This window comes from Diorhabda sublineata, chromosome 7 (assembly GCF_026230105.1).
Source record: "Diorhabda sublineata isolate icDioSubl1.1 chromosome 7, icDioSubl1.1, whole genome shotgun sequence".
Taxonomy (NCBI): domain Eukaryota; kingdom Metazoa; phylum Arthropoda; class Insecta; order Coleoptera; family Chrysomelidae; genus Diorhabda; species Diorhabda sublineata.
This window is the reverse complement of record NC_079480.1, coordinates 1,775,300-1,791,715: the sequence shown is the minus strand read 5'-3', so window position 1 is coordinate 1,791,715 and position 16,416 is coordinate 1,775,300. Positions and strand designations below refer to the sequence as shown.

The window sequence follows — 16,416 nt, the reverse complement described above, 5'->3', positions numbered from 1 at the left end:
TTATATTTAGTATGTTTCATTTCTTATTTTGATTTTTCTATTTTCCTAAGGAATCTCATTTCCATTGTATTTATACAGGCTATTTGATTTTGATTGTCTCGTGTCCCAAAACTGTAAAGCTTATTTGGCTTATCTACTTTTTCCACAATTCCTTGTTTCCAATTGCAATAAATAATTCACCAACTCTCCCTACTTTTACTTTTCTTCCATGCAGTTACATGGAATTAATTTAGGCTTACGACTTATATTTGTAATAGATAGTAAATATAGTGCAAAAAATAATAAATCACTAATTGATTCAAGAAGATATACCTAAAAGATATTTTGTACAAGATTCTACCTCTCATTGTTCTGCTTCCAAAATACCTACGTACCATCAAGGTACAGTGTAGTGATAGTAATAAACCAAACAAATCTGCATGTGTGAAAGTTCCAGTTGACTTCTGTTCCCCTGACAAAACCTATTCGTGTCTAGGTATTATTCAGTATTGTATTGTTTCTATTAGGTACCAAACAGATACCCAAGCATTGTTACACACCTTTTGGTTGAGACCGAAAACGAACTGAACCACATACGTATGAAACAGGTATAAAGGAAACCATTAACATATTCCCTACTAGTAAACAAATTATTGTAACAAAATTACAATTATCTGATTCAATTTGCTTGAGAAGATCGCAATCTTATAAAAGAATTGCACCAAAGCAAATATTTTAATATTTCTCTGGAAGTTTAGTTGTATTTTTACAAATTAACTTTGTGTTTTTTATGATAAACTATAACACAACACAACTATATTTTATATATTTCTTTCAAAAAATTAAATATACAAATAACATTTCAAATATTCTTGCAGCCCTCCTAGAAGTAAATAGTGGCAATACTAAATTGACAACTGCAAATTGTTGCCTTCGATACTGATAGGCTAAAATAAATCTGCTATCATTAATAAATACTTCTACTTTCATTTAAAAAAATTTTTATTTTGAGAGCTTGATTAGAAATTGTCCGAAGTTAAATGTTCTGATCAGATTCAAAAGATAAATGTCAACAGAATTAAAGAACCAATAATTTATATAATCATATTATAATTATTTAATTTTATCAGTTGTTTCCCAGAACTTCCCTTTTAGTACTCATTCAGTCTCGTAATAAGATGGCATTGTTAAAATTATGCTACAAGAAATGATTTTCAATTAAATAGGTCAAAATAAATGTTAATTTTCATGAGGCTACACAATAGCCTAGGTTTAATAACACCAACTTATTTACATTAAACAATACAGATACAATAAAGAATGAAATAAAATTTATTATAATGAACTAGTTTACTCTCAATGCTCTAGGACAAATGAAAATTTTATACAGGTGCTTTGTGTACTAAATTAAACCAATGTCCACATTCGCATCTTTTTGGTTCGCCCTTGTGCAGCCACATCCAATTTATACTTGTGGATTCTTCTTCACAAACGCAGCCTACTAAACGGGCGTCGAAAGCTGATGGAATTTCGTTTGGTTGAGCTTTAGTACCTGGGCCTCTTTTGATTACTTTAATATCGAAAGGATTGTCATTACCCGCTACTTTCGCTAATAATTCTCGTTTTTCTAACCCAGTTGCATGTTCAAGAGGATCTCCCATGGTAACTATTAAAAAAATAGAGGTTATGTTACTTGGGGAGTGAAATTAAATAAAACAAAACTGGATACATAGTTCAATCGTTAAATCAATTACATAAATATGATTTATAAATAAAAGAAGTCAGTTTTCTTGGTATTTTTTCAATAATTACGTAATGTCAATCTTTGAAGGGTCTGGCAAGATCGAATTTTATGAACCAAAATATTAAATATTGACTTGCCTTTAGAAGCGAATCTGTAACTACTTGAAAGAACATGCTTTCTGGCTGAAGACGTAACAATTCTTGTACACAACGAAGCCATTTTCGGCTAACTTTTATAGATGAGAAAATATGCCAAAAGAGCTTTTCGTTTCGATACTACTTTCGGAATATCACCGACAGAGGACGACTTTACCATCTGTCAATATATAATTTTAACCAGGCAGTTTCTAGAGATGTAACGATATAGACGTTTAGCGTCATGGAACATCGAAAATTGAAATTTTTCGAAAATAAGCGTAGGAATATTGATTTATTAAATCCTAGTATGTTTTGTTGTTTTTTGGTATCTTCTAGGCAGCCAAAGAAAGTTGTGATTCACATGTTTTTCCATATATATGAAATATCTATGGTTTCTCCTAGTAGTTCGTTCGATCCATTTTTTTGGAAAAGAAGAAGAATCAGCTATACACAGATTTTTCCAATATCGTACTTTTGAATATAAAAAGATTAATCGGTACAATTTGAAAAAACTACACTATTTATTTTAAAAAAACCCCATAAATATTCATCCCCAATTTTTTGAACATTTTGAAAAATTAATCAATTCAATAGAAATAAAAGTCCTTAGAATTTTCAATTATTTAATAAACTGACATTTTACAAATATGGTTCTGGAAATTCGAAAGTTACTTCTCTGCCAGTAAGTTTCTTGTAAACTGAAGCAAAAGTGTCGACCTGAAACAAAAAATATAAATTCAATGATCTTATTTTTAGTAATAATTAGCGACTCACTCTGTTGTAGACATATTAAGCCTATAACTAGAGCTGGAGAAGAATAGTTTTAAATTTATCCTAAAGATGATGTTAAAAAACCAACAACCAACATTTAAAAAAAGATCAACTCTCTCAAACAGTCTGACTGACTAAAAAAAACTTCACTTGCATTGGAGACCAATTTAAAATAGATTACTCTTTGCTAATGTTATGCTATAATGGTACATACTAACCATTTTAAAGCTAATAGCATTATCGAAGCTTACCAGCTCCAAGGGGCACCTTTTGGCTAGATCATTCAAGAGGCAACTTAGTACTCACTGTGTTCTAGAACTAGACAAACAACTTTTCAATACATGGAATAAGATACAATTTAGGGTTCCATTCTTGCAACCCTTGAAGGAAACAAAACGAAAGCAACTGCAAAAAATTCATATGAAGCAAAATATAGCTCATATTCCAGTCAGTTACTCCCAAAGGATGTAGATATGATAGAAAAATTCAATTTTCCCCTATGATGGTTACAAAGGTAGTGGAAACTGGAGGAAATAAAACAAAAACATTGGACACAGAAAAAAATTATATTGAAATATAATAAGATATTAAAAATTTGTATATTTCTGGTATATAATGGAAGGTACCAAATATCACAAGCATCACTGAACATTGATTGGAAAGGTTGCTATTATATATTAAAAATCAGACAGGACTAGGAGTAACAACTATTTAAGAGTAGCAACAGATAGAAACCAATTAAACCAAATTGTTGTAGAAATACCTCACATTTGAAGACATGCAAGGCACAGAACGAAAAAAATTGTAAACAAAAAACTTGAATGACAAAAAAAAGTAATTGAAGAGAAAAAGTAGAAGACAAGAACAAAAGAAAATGAATAGAAACAATTTCCAAAGTGCGAAGAAGCCACTGAAGAACATATTAAGAAACCATAAATTTAAAATATGTAATTGAGTTATTTAAAATGTAGCTATGAAACCATAAAACCAAAAAAATTAACTAGATTATTGATGTGTAATAATGAAATTTAAAATAAGTAATAATTACCTTATGCTCAATTGTAGTTTGTTGGTTCTTGTCCAAATGAACCTTAGTCAGTTGCGATCCATCTAATTTAACACGGATTCTTTTACCTACAATTTCAGCAGGGAATACAAGATCTTCTAGTATAGCATCATATACAGAAGTGAGAGTACGAGATCTTGGTCTTTTTTGTTTATTAGCAGCGCGAGTTTTCCTTGTAGGTTTGGGTAGAATTTTACGTTCTCCAACAAATACAACATGTTTTCCACTGAATTTTTTTTCTAATTCTCTCACTAATCTAGTTTGTATCTTCTGGAATTGTTTCAATTTAGGCATAGGGACGTAAATAATAACACTCTGAAACAAATTTAAACAAATGAATAAAATGTGAGAATTTGTTGAAGGTATATATACTTACTTTTTTGTTATTTAAATCTATCTCTCTTGCCTTTGTAATATGCAATTCCCTTAGCTGGGCTTTTAAATCGGAATTCATTTCAAGCTCGAGCAGAGCTTGGGCGACTTGTGTTTCAAATACATCGGGCTCAGCCCCTCCGGATTTGATAATTTTCGTAGCCATCTAAAAATAAAATATTATATTTCAGCTACTTAGAACGTCGGAAATTTGTTTTTGAATACTCGAAATGTAAATTACTTCAATACACACGTATGTAATTTTAAGAAACTTTTAGTGTTTACATCCGGACATTTTTTAGAAATCTTCAAATATCTTCGAAAAGTTTTACTCATCGACTTAAAAACAGTTGATATTTGAAAACTACGATTTTGAAAGATAATACCTTAATACAAATAAACGGTTTTAATATTCTACTTAATATAAAAACAACGTAAATAACTACGATTATAGGAAAGAAACGTGTACCTTGTCTACAAAATTTTAAAAAGGAGAAAAGTTAGACATACGACATTTGTCTTCTACTCAAGTGGACTTGGTTTATAGGTTATACAATACAAATGGAACTTCTTCTGTTTTATTTTTCAAATTTGAATACCATCTATTTTACAAGTAAAGCGTCCAATATAAAAATAAAAAAAAGAAGAGTACTTACTAAACGTTTATTTGTCAAATTCTAGGTTAATATCTAAAATTATTTTATAAATACATAATGCCGGATTGCAGTGAAAACTTTGAAAAAGAAATTTCTGATGGCAAAAATATTAGAAACATCAGATGCAAATATTGTAATTCAGTTATTTTAACACCACAATCCGCTAATTTTTCAAGTTTTGAGGTTAGAATAGCATACATATCGCAATTTATTATTATTGTTTTATCATTGTTTACAGTTTCAGTTACCATTAATGAAGCAATCTAAAAATACCGAAAGAGATCCAGAAACAGAACCAGTGTCACTTTTTTGGTCAGTAAATGACATGTTCACTTTCCAAAATGTTGGCTTTTCAAATACTGTAGGAATTATTAAATATCTTACTTGTGCAGACTGTGAAGCAGGACCCATAGGATATCACGATCTATCCAACAAAAAGAGTTTTGTAGCTCTCAGTAGAGTGTTGCATAGTTGAATACAATATAAATTCAAAAATATGCCTAATTATAGTTTTGTGTATAATAGAAATTATAAATTTTAAATACAGAGAAGATACTTGATTGATCTATAAGCTGAAGTGGTATTATACGAAGCAACCAATAATTAGTTTGGACGCCTGATGAATCAGTTGTATGTATAATGATTGTATTTCAGATATTGACATTCCTTTACTTATTTCACACTTTACTATATATATCAAGTGATAATTTTTTCAATATTCAAAATTATTCCCTGATGTGTATTTTTATAAAAGAACTGTAGTATTGAAAAAACTATAGAAGATACATAAAACCACTTATTATTTCATATCATTTATTATTATTTATTAAACATATTAAAGGAAAAATATTTCTTGTAGTTTCATTTATTTAGTATTCAAAATAAGTTTGGAACCAGAGATACTAGGGATACTTTTGTCAGGTTATTTGACAACTAGACTATTCAATTAAATGTGTCAACATGACGTATTGACCATGTTCATTGTAAATTTTTATACTCTATAATTTTGGTGCATTCAACTAAGCATTTACAGTATTTCAAACACTCTTTTGAGCGTTTGTATTATTTGATATGGTAAGGAATATTATAAGAAATTCAAGAAAATTCAATGAGCTACAAATTGTAACATAAATGTTTACGATTATAAGGCTCCGAACAAAGTGGAACAGGAAAGACTGTGGTCGTGAGTGCCTAGTGGAATGCACCATGTATAGTATTGAGCTATCTAACAAATTGCCAAAATCAGCTAATATCTGGGGTAGTTTAAACTCCAGTTTAACATAAAATGGGGGTTTTGAACCTAACTTTTTCGAATTGTTTTCATTTTTACAATATTATAAAGGGTTTTCGTAAATGATTGAAGATTTGTACTTTCTATTTTATGAACTCGACGATGATGAAGAAGAAATTATCAACTTTGTCGATGCAGCGAGAAAACAGAAAAGTTGTTGCTGTAGAGCGAATCTTTGAATTGTCCCACTTATTTTTTAAATTTGTGGTTCTATCGAAAACATGGTCGTTTATGTTATTTTCATTATTAAATTCCCTTGCGAACTTCTTACAATTTTTTTTCATCTCCTTACAAGTTACCTTATTAGACTTTTTTTGGATTCGATTGTTTCTTTGTTTTTCTTCACAAGGATAACCAAAAGTACAACTTTTTTGAAAAATTCAACATTAAAACAAACACTAGTTAGTAAAATTGGCCTTTAGCTCTGGAAGCACTGCCATATGAAGATGTTTCAAATATTGCTTAGCTGTTAAATTCCTGACGATAACGATAATTGTGTAGATCTACATTGAAACTTAACAAAACGTTACGGTATATTAACATTAGTGTTGCCATATCTCAAAATTTAAGCGACCCTCGTATTTATATATTATAGCTTTTGTGCATTACTTTTATCACAACTCTGTATAGTGAGTGTCACATGTACATAGCATACATAAATCTATGAATACATTATTAAAAAAAATATGAAATTAAAAAACTTTCACTTTTACTTTGAAAACAAATATACTTTATTAATGATTTATAGTGTGAATTGTTAGAAATTTATTGATGTTTTGTTATCTAATTAACATCTGTTGCCTTCTGATATTCCATTTATTTTTTGAGGTTATTGACTGTTTGATCCCAAAAAAGTTTTATTGCTTAAACTGGCAAACCTGTATTTTCTGATATGATATACCCTAACCTCAATTAACTTATTAATTTAAGTTAAGTGTATAGTCATCTATCATTATACAATTTTTGTTCTAGTGGATTTTATGCATATTATTCGAAATTTTCATTTGAGATAATAATTGTTTTCCCATTTCCAATTTTGTTGTACAAAACCGATGAGCTCGACGTCATGAACTTTGCAAACAAGAATCGATAAAGCAAACTACAGGACATCTAATAACCTATCTAAAATAAATGAAATAACAAGCATTATTTCCTAACAAGTTCACACTCTCCCCCACCTCTTACCGAGGAGATAGATTCAACCTTGAGAAATGAAGAATGCACAGAATTTGTTGAAGAATTCGATTCAATTGGGTAAATTTCAAAATGTCTTTGTTTTTCAATCTCATATTTTCGAATACGCGTTTTCAAATTCTAAAAATAACTTCCACATATTTCTCGGGGCTACTTTTGAGTTTTTTTCCCTGAAGATGTGATATAATCCGTTTTTGAGATATGGCTGAGGGCCATTTTTAATTGCCCACCCTGTACATTACCCTGTTTTTATTAAAATTTCAGAACAGTAAAAAAATACGAAAATTTATGAAATATATCAAAACACCAGAAAAAAATCTCAATTACAATTATAAAAAAACGATAAAGAATAAACTTATAATGAATTTGAAATAGGAAAACTAAGGAAGTACTTTTTTGTACCTATACTTGTTACTACAGATTGAGTTTTTTTATAGCGTTTTTTACTGAGTAATAATGAATTTGTTTCTGCATAAGAATATTGTTTGGAACTGTCTGGTCTTGATTCCATTTTGAAAAAACAAATTCAAATCGAAATAAATACCTACATAACCTCAATCTTACAATTCGTGTTTAAAGCACAATTTTGATATTAATATCGTGTTTGAGAGGCAAGGAAGCATTATACGCGTATGTGCTCGATTGGGGGCACAAATCATGCAATTTGAAAGCAGCAAATGCTAAAATTGAACAACAAATTAACCTACCAGGGCTGGTAGGTATGTCTAAGATATTAACTTTTTATGCCCGCCAATATTATTCTCATTGTATTCTTTTATAAAATAGTAAAGAAATTCTATAAAAATGTATTACTTGTAAAAAAAACAATAAAATTTAAATATTAAATACTTCATATACATTTACTTTAAGTTACCTTCTTTGAAATAGGCTCTTTATATAGTAAGATCACCTTATTCACCTTACAGACCAATGCTAAATACCAAACGGTCGTTATCTACACAAAATTAAAAATTAATTAGCACCCTATAGGGAAAGTGAGGATGAGGTGACTAGAAAGGTATGTGTTAGGTACTAAAATATGTAATTTTTTATCGAGTTTGTGCACTGCAAGACCTGCACTGGATTTAATCTTGCATATTAATTAGTTCCTTATGGGTTTCGTTTTGAAGGATAAATACAGTAGCGTCACGACACATGATGTACGAGGGTTATTTCATATTCGCGAAAAAAAACAGGACATAGAGAAAAAAGAGCTAATATTATAAATTTTATCATTAGAGTTATTAAAAATAAAATTAAAAGGTTATGCTTTAACTTGACATCTTACGTTTATGTCTACGTTCAAACTGAAGTGAAGAAGATTTGGATGCAACACGTTGTTATTGAATTGAACTTAAAAGCCGTTACCCATGAAAAAATTTTGAAATGCATTGACTTAAGTCCTCCATTGAAATGCTTTTCTCACCTAATTTTTTCTCAAAACTATCACAAGATTACAAATCTCCAGTAATGTATAGGTCCAATAATGTCAACATCTTCACACAAAAAAGAAGAAATTTTATTAAAAAGAAGAATCTATCATCCCCGTGCAAGAAGAACGAAACGGAAATTGGATCAGGTGTAGATAGATAAAACTTTATGTGGAATAAATGGAAAGAGGCCAAACTTGGTATAAAAAGAAGAAGTGTCATGTCTTTTTATTTATATGAATTACCACAAAGATTTTATATACTCGAATTACCAGTTATGTTTTGTTTGTAGTAGGAACGCCGCTGGATTTAAGTAATTTTTATTAGCAATAAAATAAACTGTAATTGTAGGGCAAGTTGCAAGGTGGTCTTAATAAAGAAATTTACTGAAAATGGTAAGCATTAACGACGTGCTCTTCAATGATTTTGTTTTTCTATTATAATACAGAACACAATTTTACACGACATTACTTTGACACTAAAATGTACCAAAAATGGTAAAAAATTGATTTAGAACAATAGAACTATAATATCATTTAGAAATTCTTGTACTTGTGGGTAGAATGCTAATGTCAATCTATTGTTAAATTAATTTATTCTTTGACAAAATCAGCATTATAACGAACCAGCTGCATTGAAAAATAAAAATTACTAGCAAATACTTGATAAATATTTCGAATACGTACGTTTCGTGAAGTTAAATTTATCGAATTCTCTCGTCTTTGAAACGTGACCTTGACCAGGCATGTGCTCTAGATGTAGACTAGTTTTTCGAGTATAATTGTTTTGATCTTTGAAGTAGAAAGGGAATTGCAAAAACTTCTCGTGTATTATGTAAATTGCAAAAAATATAGATTTCTCTAATGTCAAATACATTCACATTGAAAAAAATATTCACATATTTAGAGTATATCTTTTTGAGCATCAATTTAATTTAAACAAATCCGTATGACATCAGTACTGTGTATTTTTGCGACTTCGATTCTGTTAAGAGAAAGTAAAGATGGCCATCTAAGGCCATAATTATTTGACCTTATGTCACGACTACGGCGTTCGAACACTGGTCCTCTGTATTGATTGAATGAATACATGTTTTTTCCCGTTCCCTACTTGAAATAGATATTCCGAAACCACACATTTGTGTATCAATAAATTTGTGGAATACGAGGGTATTAAGTAATGTAATAGGTGTATTTGGTTTTTACTTTTAATGTAATATTCAAAGATTGGGTTAAAATTGGCGAAGCATGTTGTATGTCAAGTAAAGCGATGCTTGATTATTTTAAATTTGAGGTTATGTTATACTATTCATTCAATCATCCTATATACTTTATCTTATCTATTATCTCCACAGTGTCCAACGATTATGGACACATAGGATTGCTTATTAATAATATAACTAAAATAATATATTTGCAAATTTTATATTTTTTTTGGAAATATATGAATTATGCTCGATTGCAAATATTATTCGTAAATGATTCTAAACCGACTCTGTATTACAGTGCATATCTTATAAGAATAATAATTACGTGCAAAATGAATCCAATACCATTCACTTTTTAGTTCAAATGCGAGCGATTGGTGTTACCATTGTTATATTATATGATCTCGTATTCATTATACTTACCATCAGATATACTTTTGATAAACTGTAATCGCCTATTGTTCAGTTTGTGAATTAGAGAAACTGCGGTTAAATTGTAAAATTGAGGTTATGATTAAGTTATTTAGAAATTTACATTTCAATGCCGAACATTTCCAAAATTTAAGTATCTTCTTCGATATCCGATAAGAAAGTATACGTTAGTTTCAAATATTGCAGTATAAATACATATTTAGATAATCTACATAATATCGGAAATGGTTTATAAATTCCGGTTTGCAAGGCGATATTTACATTGTGGTAAATTTTTTTGTAATTCGTTTATATTATGATAGAAATTTCTTCGGATTAATTAATCATATTTATTTAGGTTAAACAGTCTGGTTAACAATACGTATTATGAATTTAATCAAATTATTTTAATACCATATTATTAAAGGTGAAAATTATGTACAAATTTAATAAAATCGTATTCAAAAAAACTCTATAGCAATAAAATGAAATTGTTTAATTGATAATTAAGTTACTGCATAAATAATGCTTTGCTTTCTCATAGCCAGGATTTCCTTTTGGGGGAGCTCACAATAAATAAACATTACAATTTTTATTTTAATATATTTTTGGCAGCCATGATGTCAATGACTTTACCCGAAGTCACGGAAACAGCTGATTGAATTCAATATGGCCGTTATCCTGCTGCGTTATTATAATTCTTATATTATAAAGGTTATCAATGTAAGAATGGGTGTTGAATAGGGTTAGTTATGGAAACTTTGTGTGATAAAAGCCCTATGTAGTATTTATTTGTCGAATCATCGTTTGTTTATAATGTATAAATAAAATTTTTTTACTAACTTCACTTTTTCATTTAAAGTGCATACAATTTTGTCAATTAACACTTACATCAGACAAAATCAATCATTTAGGCACATTATGTAATTTATACAATGTTTACTATCACTATACCAACACTTACAATTAAACTGTCTGACGCGCATTTCGATACATAATTTTATCAATTAATTCAAATTTGAATAAAGTGTTTAGGCAAATACAAACAAGAATATTTAATTTATTCTAAAGTAAACTAGAGATGCAATTTATTTTTCGCTCTTTTTGTCGATAAATCAACGTTGATTTTGATTTAACGTTGAAGGTCATAGAAAAACTTCTTCCTCGTCAACACAAATACGAGGTTAAATGATTTCGAAATTTTGAAATAAAAATAGCGATCGTTATATTTGTCCTATAGAGACCATTAAATAGCTGAGAATAAAATTAGTGAGGCTTTTCGGAAACTATGATTAGTAATCGCGATCTAATTCATTACCCTTGGAAAATGCAATAATGGGTTAAAGATAGGTTACTGAGGTTGGAGATTTTTATATTTTTTGGGTTTTTTTAACATAAAATACCTTATAGGTATTGATATTCAATGTAAAATTCATAGGAGTAAATCTTTGTCAATAACAATTAAACCGGAAATATAATTAAAATCTTTTCTAGGTTATGATGTGCAATCAGCTGATGTTGTGAAATCAATTTTAACAAGAAGTTTACAAGATTGAAACTGATATTTAGCATATAGGAATTTTTTAAGCATACCTTTCGTTTATACCCCTTTTTTCCCGTGTGAATATTATAAAAATTAAATCGGATTGACTGGAAAATACTTCAAAACGACATATGAACATCTCGTATTTTTATGTACAGTTTACGCCATATTGAATCACGTGGTATGGAGATCCCAATTGAAAATCGGTGTATTTTGCTATTAAACTTCTTGTCCGGTGTTGCCAGACTTGGAAAGATAGTAAACTTCTATGAGTTTTTTCTATTTATTTTGTTTGAATAAGTTAAAACGTTGCCAAGTTTCACTATACGAATCTAAAATAATTTTTTTTATTAATATAATTTTAATAGAAGGTATTTCAAGAGTTATTTTGCATGTAAATTACTTTTTAATTATGAATATTTCAAAAAGTAAATGATCGAAAATTCTCGATAACTTAATTTATATCGTGACTGCATAGATTTTTATAAAAAAATTCCTTTTATATTTCTTAATGTGCTAACAGTTTTAATAAGTTGATTTGTACACGAATTTATGATTGATGATAACGATTACGATGATGACACAAATACTTTATTCAATAAAACAGATAATCCCCTTATTTTAGTGAATCGATTTATAAAATAACCATTTGGAATAATTCAGAAGGTCGATTTTGATTTTGTAAAAGAAAGATTATAAAATCACCATGGGCTATTATTAAAATGTATCTGTATTAGTTCACCTTGGCACTTTCAAATTTCGGTTTATTAACTTACATATTTAATTGAGGTGCCTTTAAAAAATTTTAATGAATTTAAATGTCACTCCATCGAATAGACAACAATCACACGAAATAGGCCAGGCTTGGAGCGTAGACAGGATGGATAAAAAACAATACAAAGATTAACAAAACAGAAAATGATAATAAGAAAAATAAAATTAAGGCAGTCGGGTTCAAAATGGGGCCGAAATTAAAACTAACGAGAGTAGATTGGACGAATGAAGAAAAAAATGCTTAAAGAAAGAAGAAACATGAAGATAGGGGTACAAGAGGGTCCAAAATATTTCTAAAACATCAAAAACATCCAAAAATGACATGGATGATGTATGATGACACTTTGAGCTGCTTCATCATGAATCAAATGAAGAAAATCGACCAAAAGAAAAGAAAGTTTGAGCAGAAATTGAAAAGGATGTCAAGGAATAGAATAGAATTGAAGATATGGATGTTTTCTTTATCATCATCATTCATCGTTATTCCTTAATTTAGATAAAACTTCGGACAAAACAAATAATTTCAGAAAATTAAACATTTAAGGTTATGCAAAATCATCGAAGTGAGACTGTCAACTGTCAACTGCTAAAGTTGTCTACTCCAGAGCGTTCCGAAAGTGTTTTGCAGTACGTCACTGTCACTACATGGAACACTTAAAACGCAACTTTCGGTATGTAAACGAATACAGAAGTGAAACGAATAACAAGAAATTGAAAATATGGATACAAGAGGCTCCAAAATCTTTCTACGGGGCTAAAAAGAAAAAGAGAACTAACAGAATTTAGTGAAGTGAAACTGTCAACTGTCAATTCTAAAGTTGTCTACTCCAGAGCGTTCCGGAAGTGTTTTGCAGTACAGAACTGTCAATTGTCATTACACGGAACACTCAAAACGCAACTTTCGGTATGTAAACGAATATAGAACGATGATGTTGTGTGGTGCTTTGGGAATCGAATTTGTAATGGGTGAATCAAATGTAGAAAATGAACCATAAAGGAATAAAATGTTAAGGAATAACAAGAAATTGAAAATATGGATACAAGAGGCTCCAAAATCTTTCTACGAGGCTAAAAAGAAAAAGGGAACTAACAGAATTTAGTGAAGTGAAACTGTCAACTGTCAACTGCTAAAGTTGTCTACTCCAGAGCGTTTCGAAAGTGTTTTGCCGTACGGAACTGTCTACTGTCACTACATGGAACACTTAAAACGCAACTTTCGGTATATAAGCGAATACAGAAGTGAAAGGAATAACAAGAAATTGAAAATATGGATACAAGAGGCTCCAAAATCTTTCTACGAGGCTAAAAAGAAAAAGGGAACTAACAGAATTTAATGAAGTGAAACTGTCAACTGTCAACTGCTAAAGTTGTCTACTCCAGAGCGTTCCGGAAGTGTTTTGCAGTACAGAACTGTCAATTGTCATTACACGGAACACTCAAAACGCAACTTTCGGTATGTAAACGAATATAGAACGATGATGTTGTGTGGTGCTTTGGGAATCGAATTTGTAATGGGTGAATCAAATGTAGAAAATGAACCATAAAGGAATAAAATGTTAAGGAATAACAAGAAATTGAAAATATGGATACAAGAGGCTCCAAAATCTTTCTACGAGGCTAAAAAGAAAAAGGGAACTAACAGAATTTAGTGAAGTGAAACTGTCAACTGTCAACTGCTAAAGTTGTCTACTCCAGAGCGTTTCGAAAGTGTTTTGCCGTACGGAACTGTCTACTGTCACTACATGGAACACTTAAAACGCAACTTTCGGTATATAAGCGAATACAGAAGTGAAAGGAATAACAAGAAATTGAAAATATGGATACAAGAGGCTTCAAAATCTTTCTACGAGGCTAAAAAGAAAAAGGGAATTTAGTGAAGTGAAACTGTCAACTGTCAACTGCTAAAGTTGTCTACTCCAGAGCGTTTCGAAAGTGTTTTGCCGTACGGAACTGTCAACTGTCATTACACGGAACACTCGAAACGCAACTTTCGATATGTAAATGAATACAGAATACTGAAAATGAAATACAGAATGATTTTAGAGTCTATGTTTTTCGATGAGACCACTTTTTGTATTGATGGAAACCTAAATCGACATAATTCCAGACGTTAGTAATAATATTTACGTAGAAACAGATATAAACGGGGTGCTGGTGTAGTTCTTTGAAAATTAAACTGCTTTTTTGCCATTTCAGCTTGTAATCTGACTCTTCACCGCCTATGTTTTCTTTTTCATCGTCATTTAGACAAAACTACAGATAAAACAAATAATTTCAGAAAATAAAAAATTTAACGTTATGCAAAATCATCGAAGTGAAACTGTCAACTGTCAACTGCTAAAGTTGTCTACTCCAGAGCGTCCCGAAAGTGTTTTGCGGTAAGGAACTGTCAACTGTCACTACATGGAACACTTAAAACGCAACTTTCGGTATGTAAACGAATACAGAAGTGAAAGGAATAACAAGAAATTGAAAATATGGATACAAGAGGCTCCAAAATCTTTCTACGAGGCTAAAAAGAAAAAGGGAACTAACAGAATTTAGTGAAGTGAAGCTGTCAACTGTCAAATGCTAAAGTTGTCTACTCCAGAGCGTTCCGAAAGTGTTTTGCAGTACGGAACTGTCTACTGTCACTACATGGAACACTTAAAACGCAACTTTCGGTATGTAAGCGAATACAGAAGTGAAAGGAATAACAAGAAATTGAAAATATGGATACAAGAGGCTCCAAAATCTTTCTACGAGGCTAAAAAGAAAAAGGGAACTAACAGAATTTAGTGAAGTGAAACTGTCAACTGTCAACTGCTAAAGTTGTCTACTCCAGAGCGTTCCGGAAGTGTTTTGCAGTACAGAACTGTCAATTGTCATTACACGGAACACTCAAAACGCAACTTTCGGTATGTAAACGAATATAGAACGATGATGTTGTGTGGTGCTTTGGGAATCGAATTTGTAATGGGTGAATCAAATGTAGAAAATGAACCATAAAGGAATAAAATGTTAAGGAATAACAAGAAATTGAAAATATGGATACAAGAGGCTCCAAAATCTTTCTACGAGGCTAAAAAGAAAAAGGGAACTAACAGAATTTAGTGAAGTGAAACTGTCAACTGTCAACTGCTAAAGTTGTCTACTCCAGAGCGTTTCGAAAGTGTTTTGCCGTACGGAACTGTCAACTGTCACTACACGGAACACTCGAAACGCAACTTTCGATATGTAAATGAATACAGAATACTGAAAATGAAATACAGAATGATTTTAGAGTCTATGTTTTTCGATGAGACCACTTTTTGTATTGATGGAAACCTAAATCGACATAATTCCAGACGTTAGTAATAATATTTACGTAGAAACAGATATAAACGGGGTGCTGGTGTAGTTCTTTGAAAATTAAACTGCTTTTTTGCCATTTCAGCTTGTAATCTGACTCTTCACCGCCTATGTTTTCTTTTTCATCGTCATTTAGACAAAACTACAGATAAAACAAATAATTTCAGAAAATAAAAAATTTAACGTTATGCAAAATCATCGAAGTGAAACTGTCAACTGTCAACTGCTAAAGTTGTCTACTCCAGAGCGTCCCGAAAGTGTTTTGCGGTAAGGAACTGTCAACTGTCACTACATGGAACACTTAAAACGCAACTTTCGGTATGTAAACGAATACAGAAGTGAAATGAATAACAAGAAATTGAAAATATGGATACAAGAGGCTCCAAAATCTTTCTACGAGGCTAAAAAGAAAAAGGGAACTAACAGAATTTAGTGAAGTGAAACTGTCAACTGTCAACTGCTAAAGTTGTCTACTCCAGAGCGTTCCGGAAGTGTTTTGCAGTACAGAACT

General features: G+C 30.6%; 3 protein-coding genes across 7 annotated transcripts in view; 1 reads left to right on the top strand and 2 right to left on the bottom strand.

Annotated features, from left to right (window-relative positions):
* Positions 1 to 963: 963 nt before the first annotated feature.
* LOC130446305 (cytochrome c oxidase subunit 5B, mitochondrial-like) lies at positions 964 to 2,040 on the bottom strand. Its single transcript, XM_056782477.1, has 2 exons — positions 1,861 to 2,040; positions 964 to 1,645 (listed from the first exon to the last, which is right to left on the bottom strand). The coding sequence occupies exons 1-2, from the start codon at positions 1,940 to 1,942 to the stop codon at positions 1,362 to 1,364; spliced, it is 366 nt and encodes a 121-aa protein (XP_056638455.1). The 5' UTR covers positions 1,943 to 2,040; the 3' UTR covers positions 964 to 1,361.
* A 429-nt stretch (positions 2,041 to 2,469) lies between these two features.
* The window catches only part of LOC130446608 (40S ribosomal protein S7), a 35,901-nt gene continuing 21,954 nt past the window's right edge, over positions 2,470 to 16,416 (bottom strand). The window contains exons 1-4 of one of the 5 annotated variants that reach the window (XM_056782971.1): positions 4,539 to 4,660; positions 4,074 to 4,235; positions 3,680 to 4,012; positions 2,470 to 2,577 (exon numbers count right to left, since the gene is read on the bottom strand). In XM_056782971.1, the coding sequence (XP_056638949.1) occupies positions 2,500 to 2,577; positions 3,680 to 4,012; positions 4,074 to 4,235 (573 nt within the window). In that variant the 5' untranslated portion in view covers positions 4,539 to 4,660 and the 3' untranslated portion in view covers positions 2,470 to 2,499. Of the gene's footprint in view, positions 2,578 to 3,679; positions 4,013 to 4,073; positions 4,236 to 4,310; positions 4,661 to 16,416 lie in introns of those variants that run through there. The other 4 variants (XM_056782973.1, XM_056782975.1, XM_056782972.1 and 1 more) reach the window with 4 other exon arrangements.
* Positions 4,699 to 5,574, top strand: LOC130446609 (guanine nucleotide exchange factor MSS4 homolog). Its single transcript, XM_056782976.1, has 2 exons — positions 4,699 to 4,908; positions 4,964 to 5,574. Exons 1-2 carry the CDS (start codon positions 4,783 to 4,785, stop codon positions 5,198 to 5,200), a joined length of 363 nt encoding a protein of 120 aa, XP_056638954.1. The 5' UTR covers positions 4,699 to 4,782; the 3' UTR covers positions 5,201 to 5,574.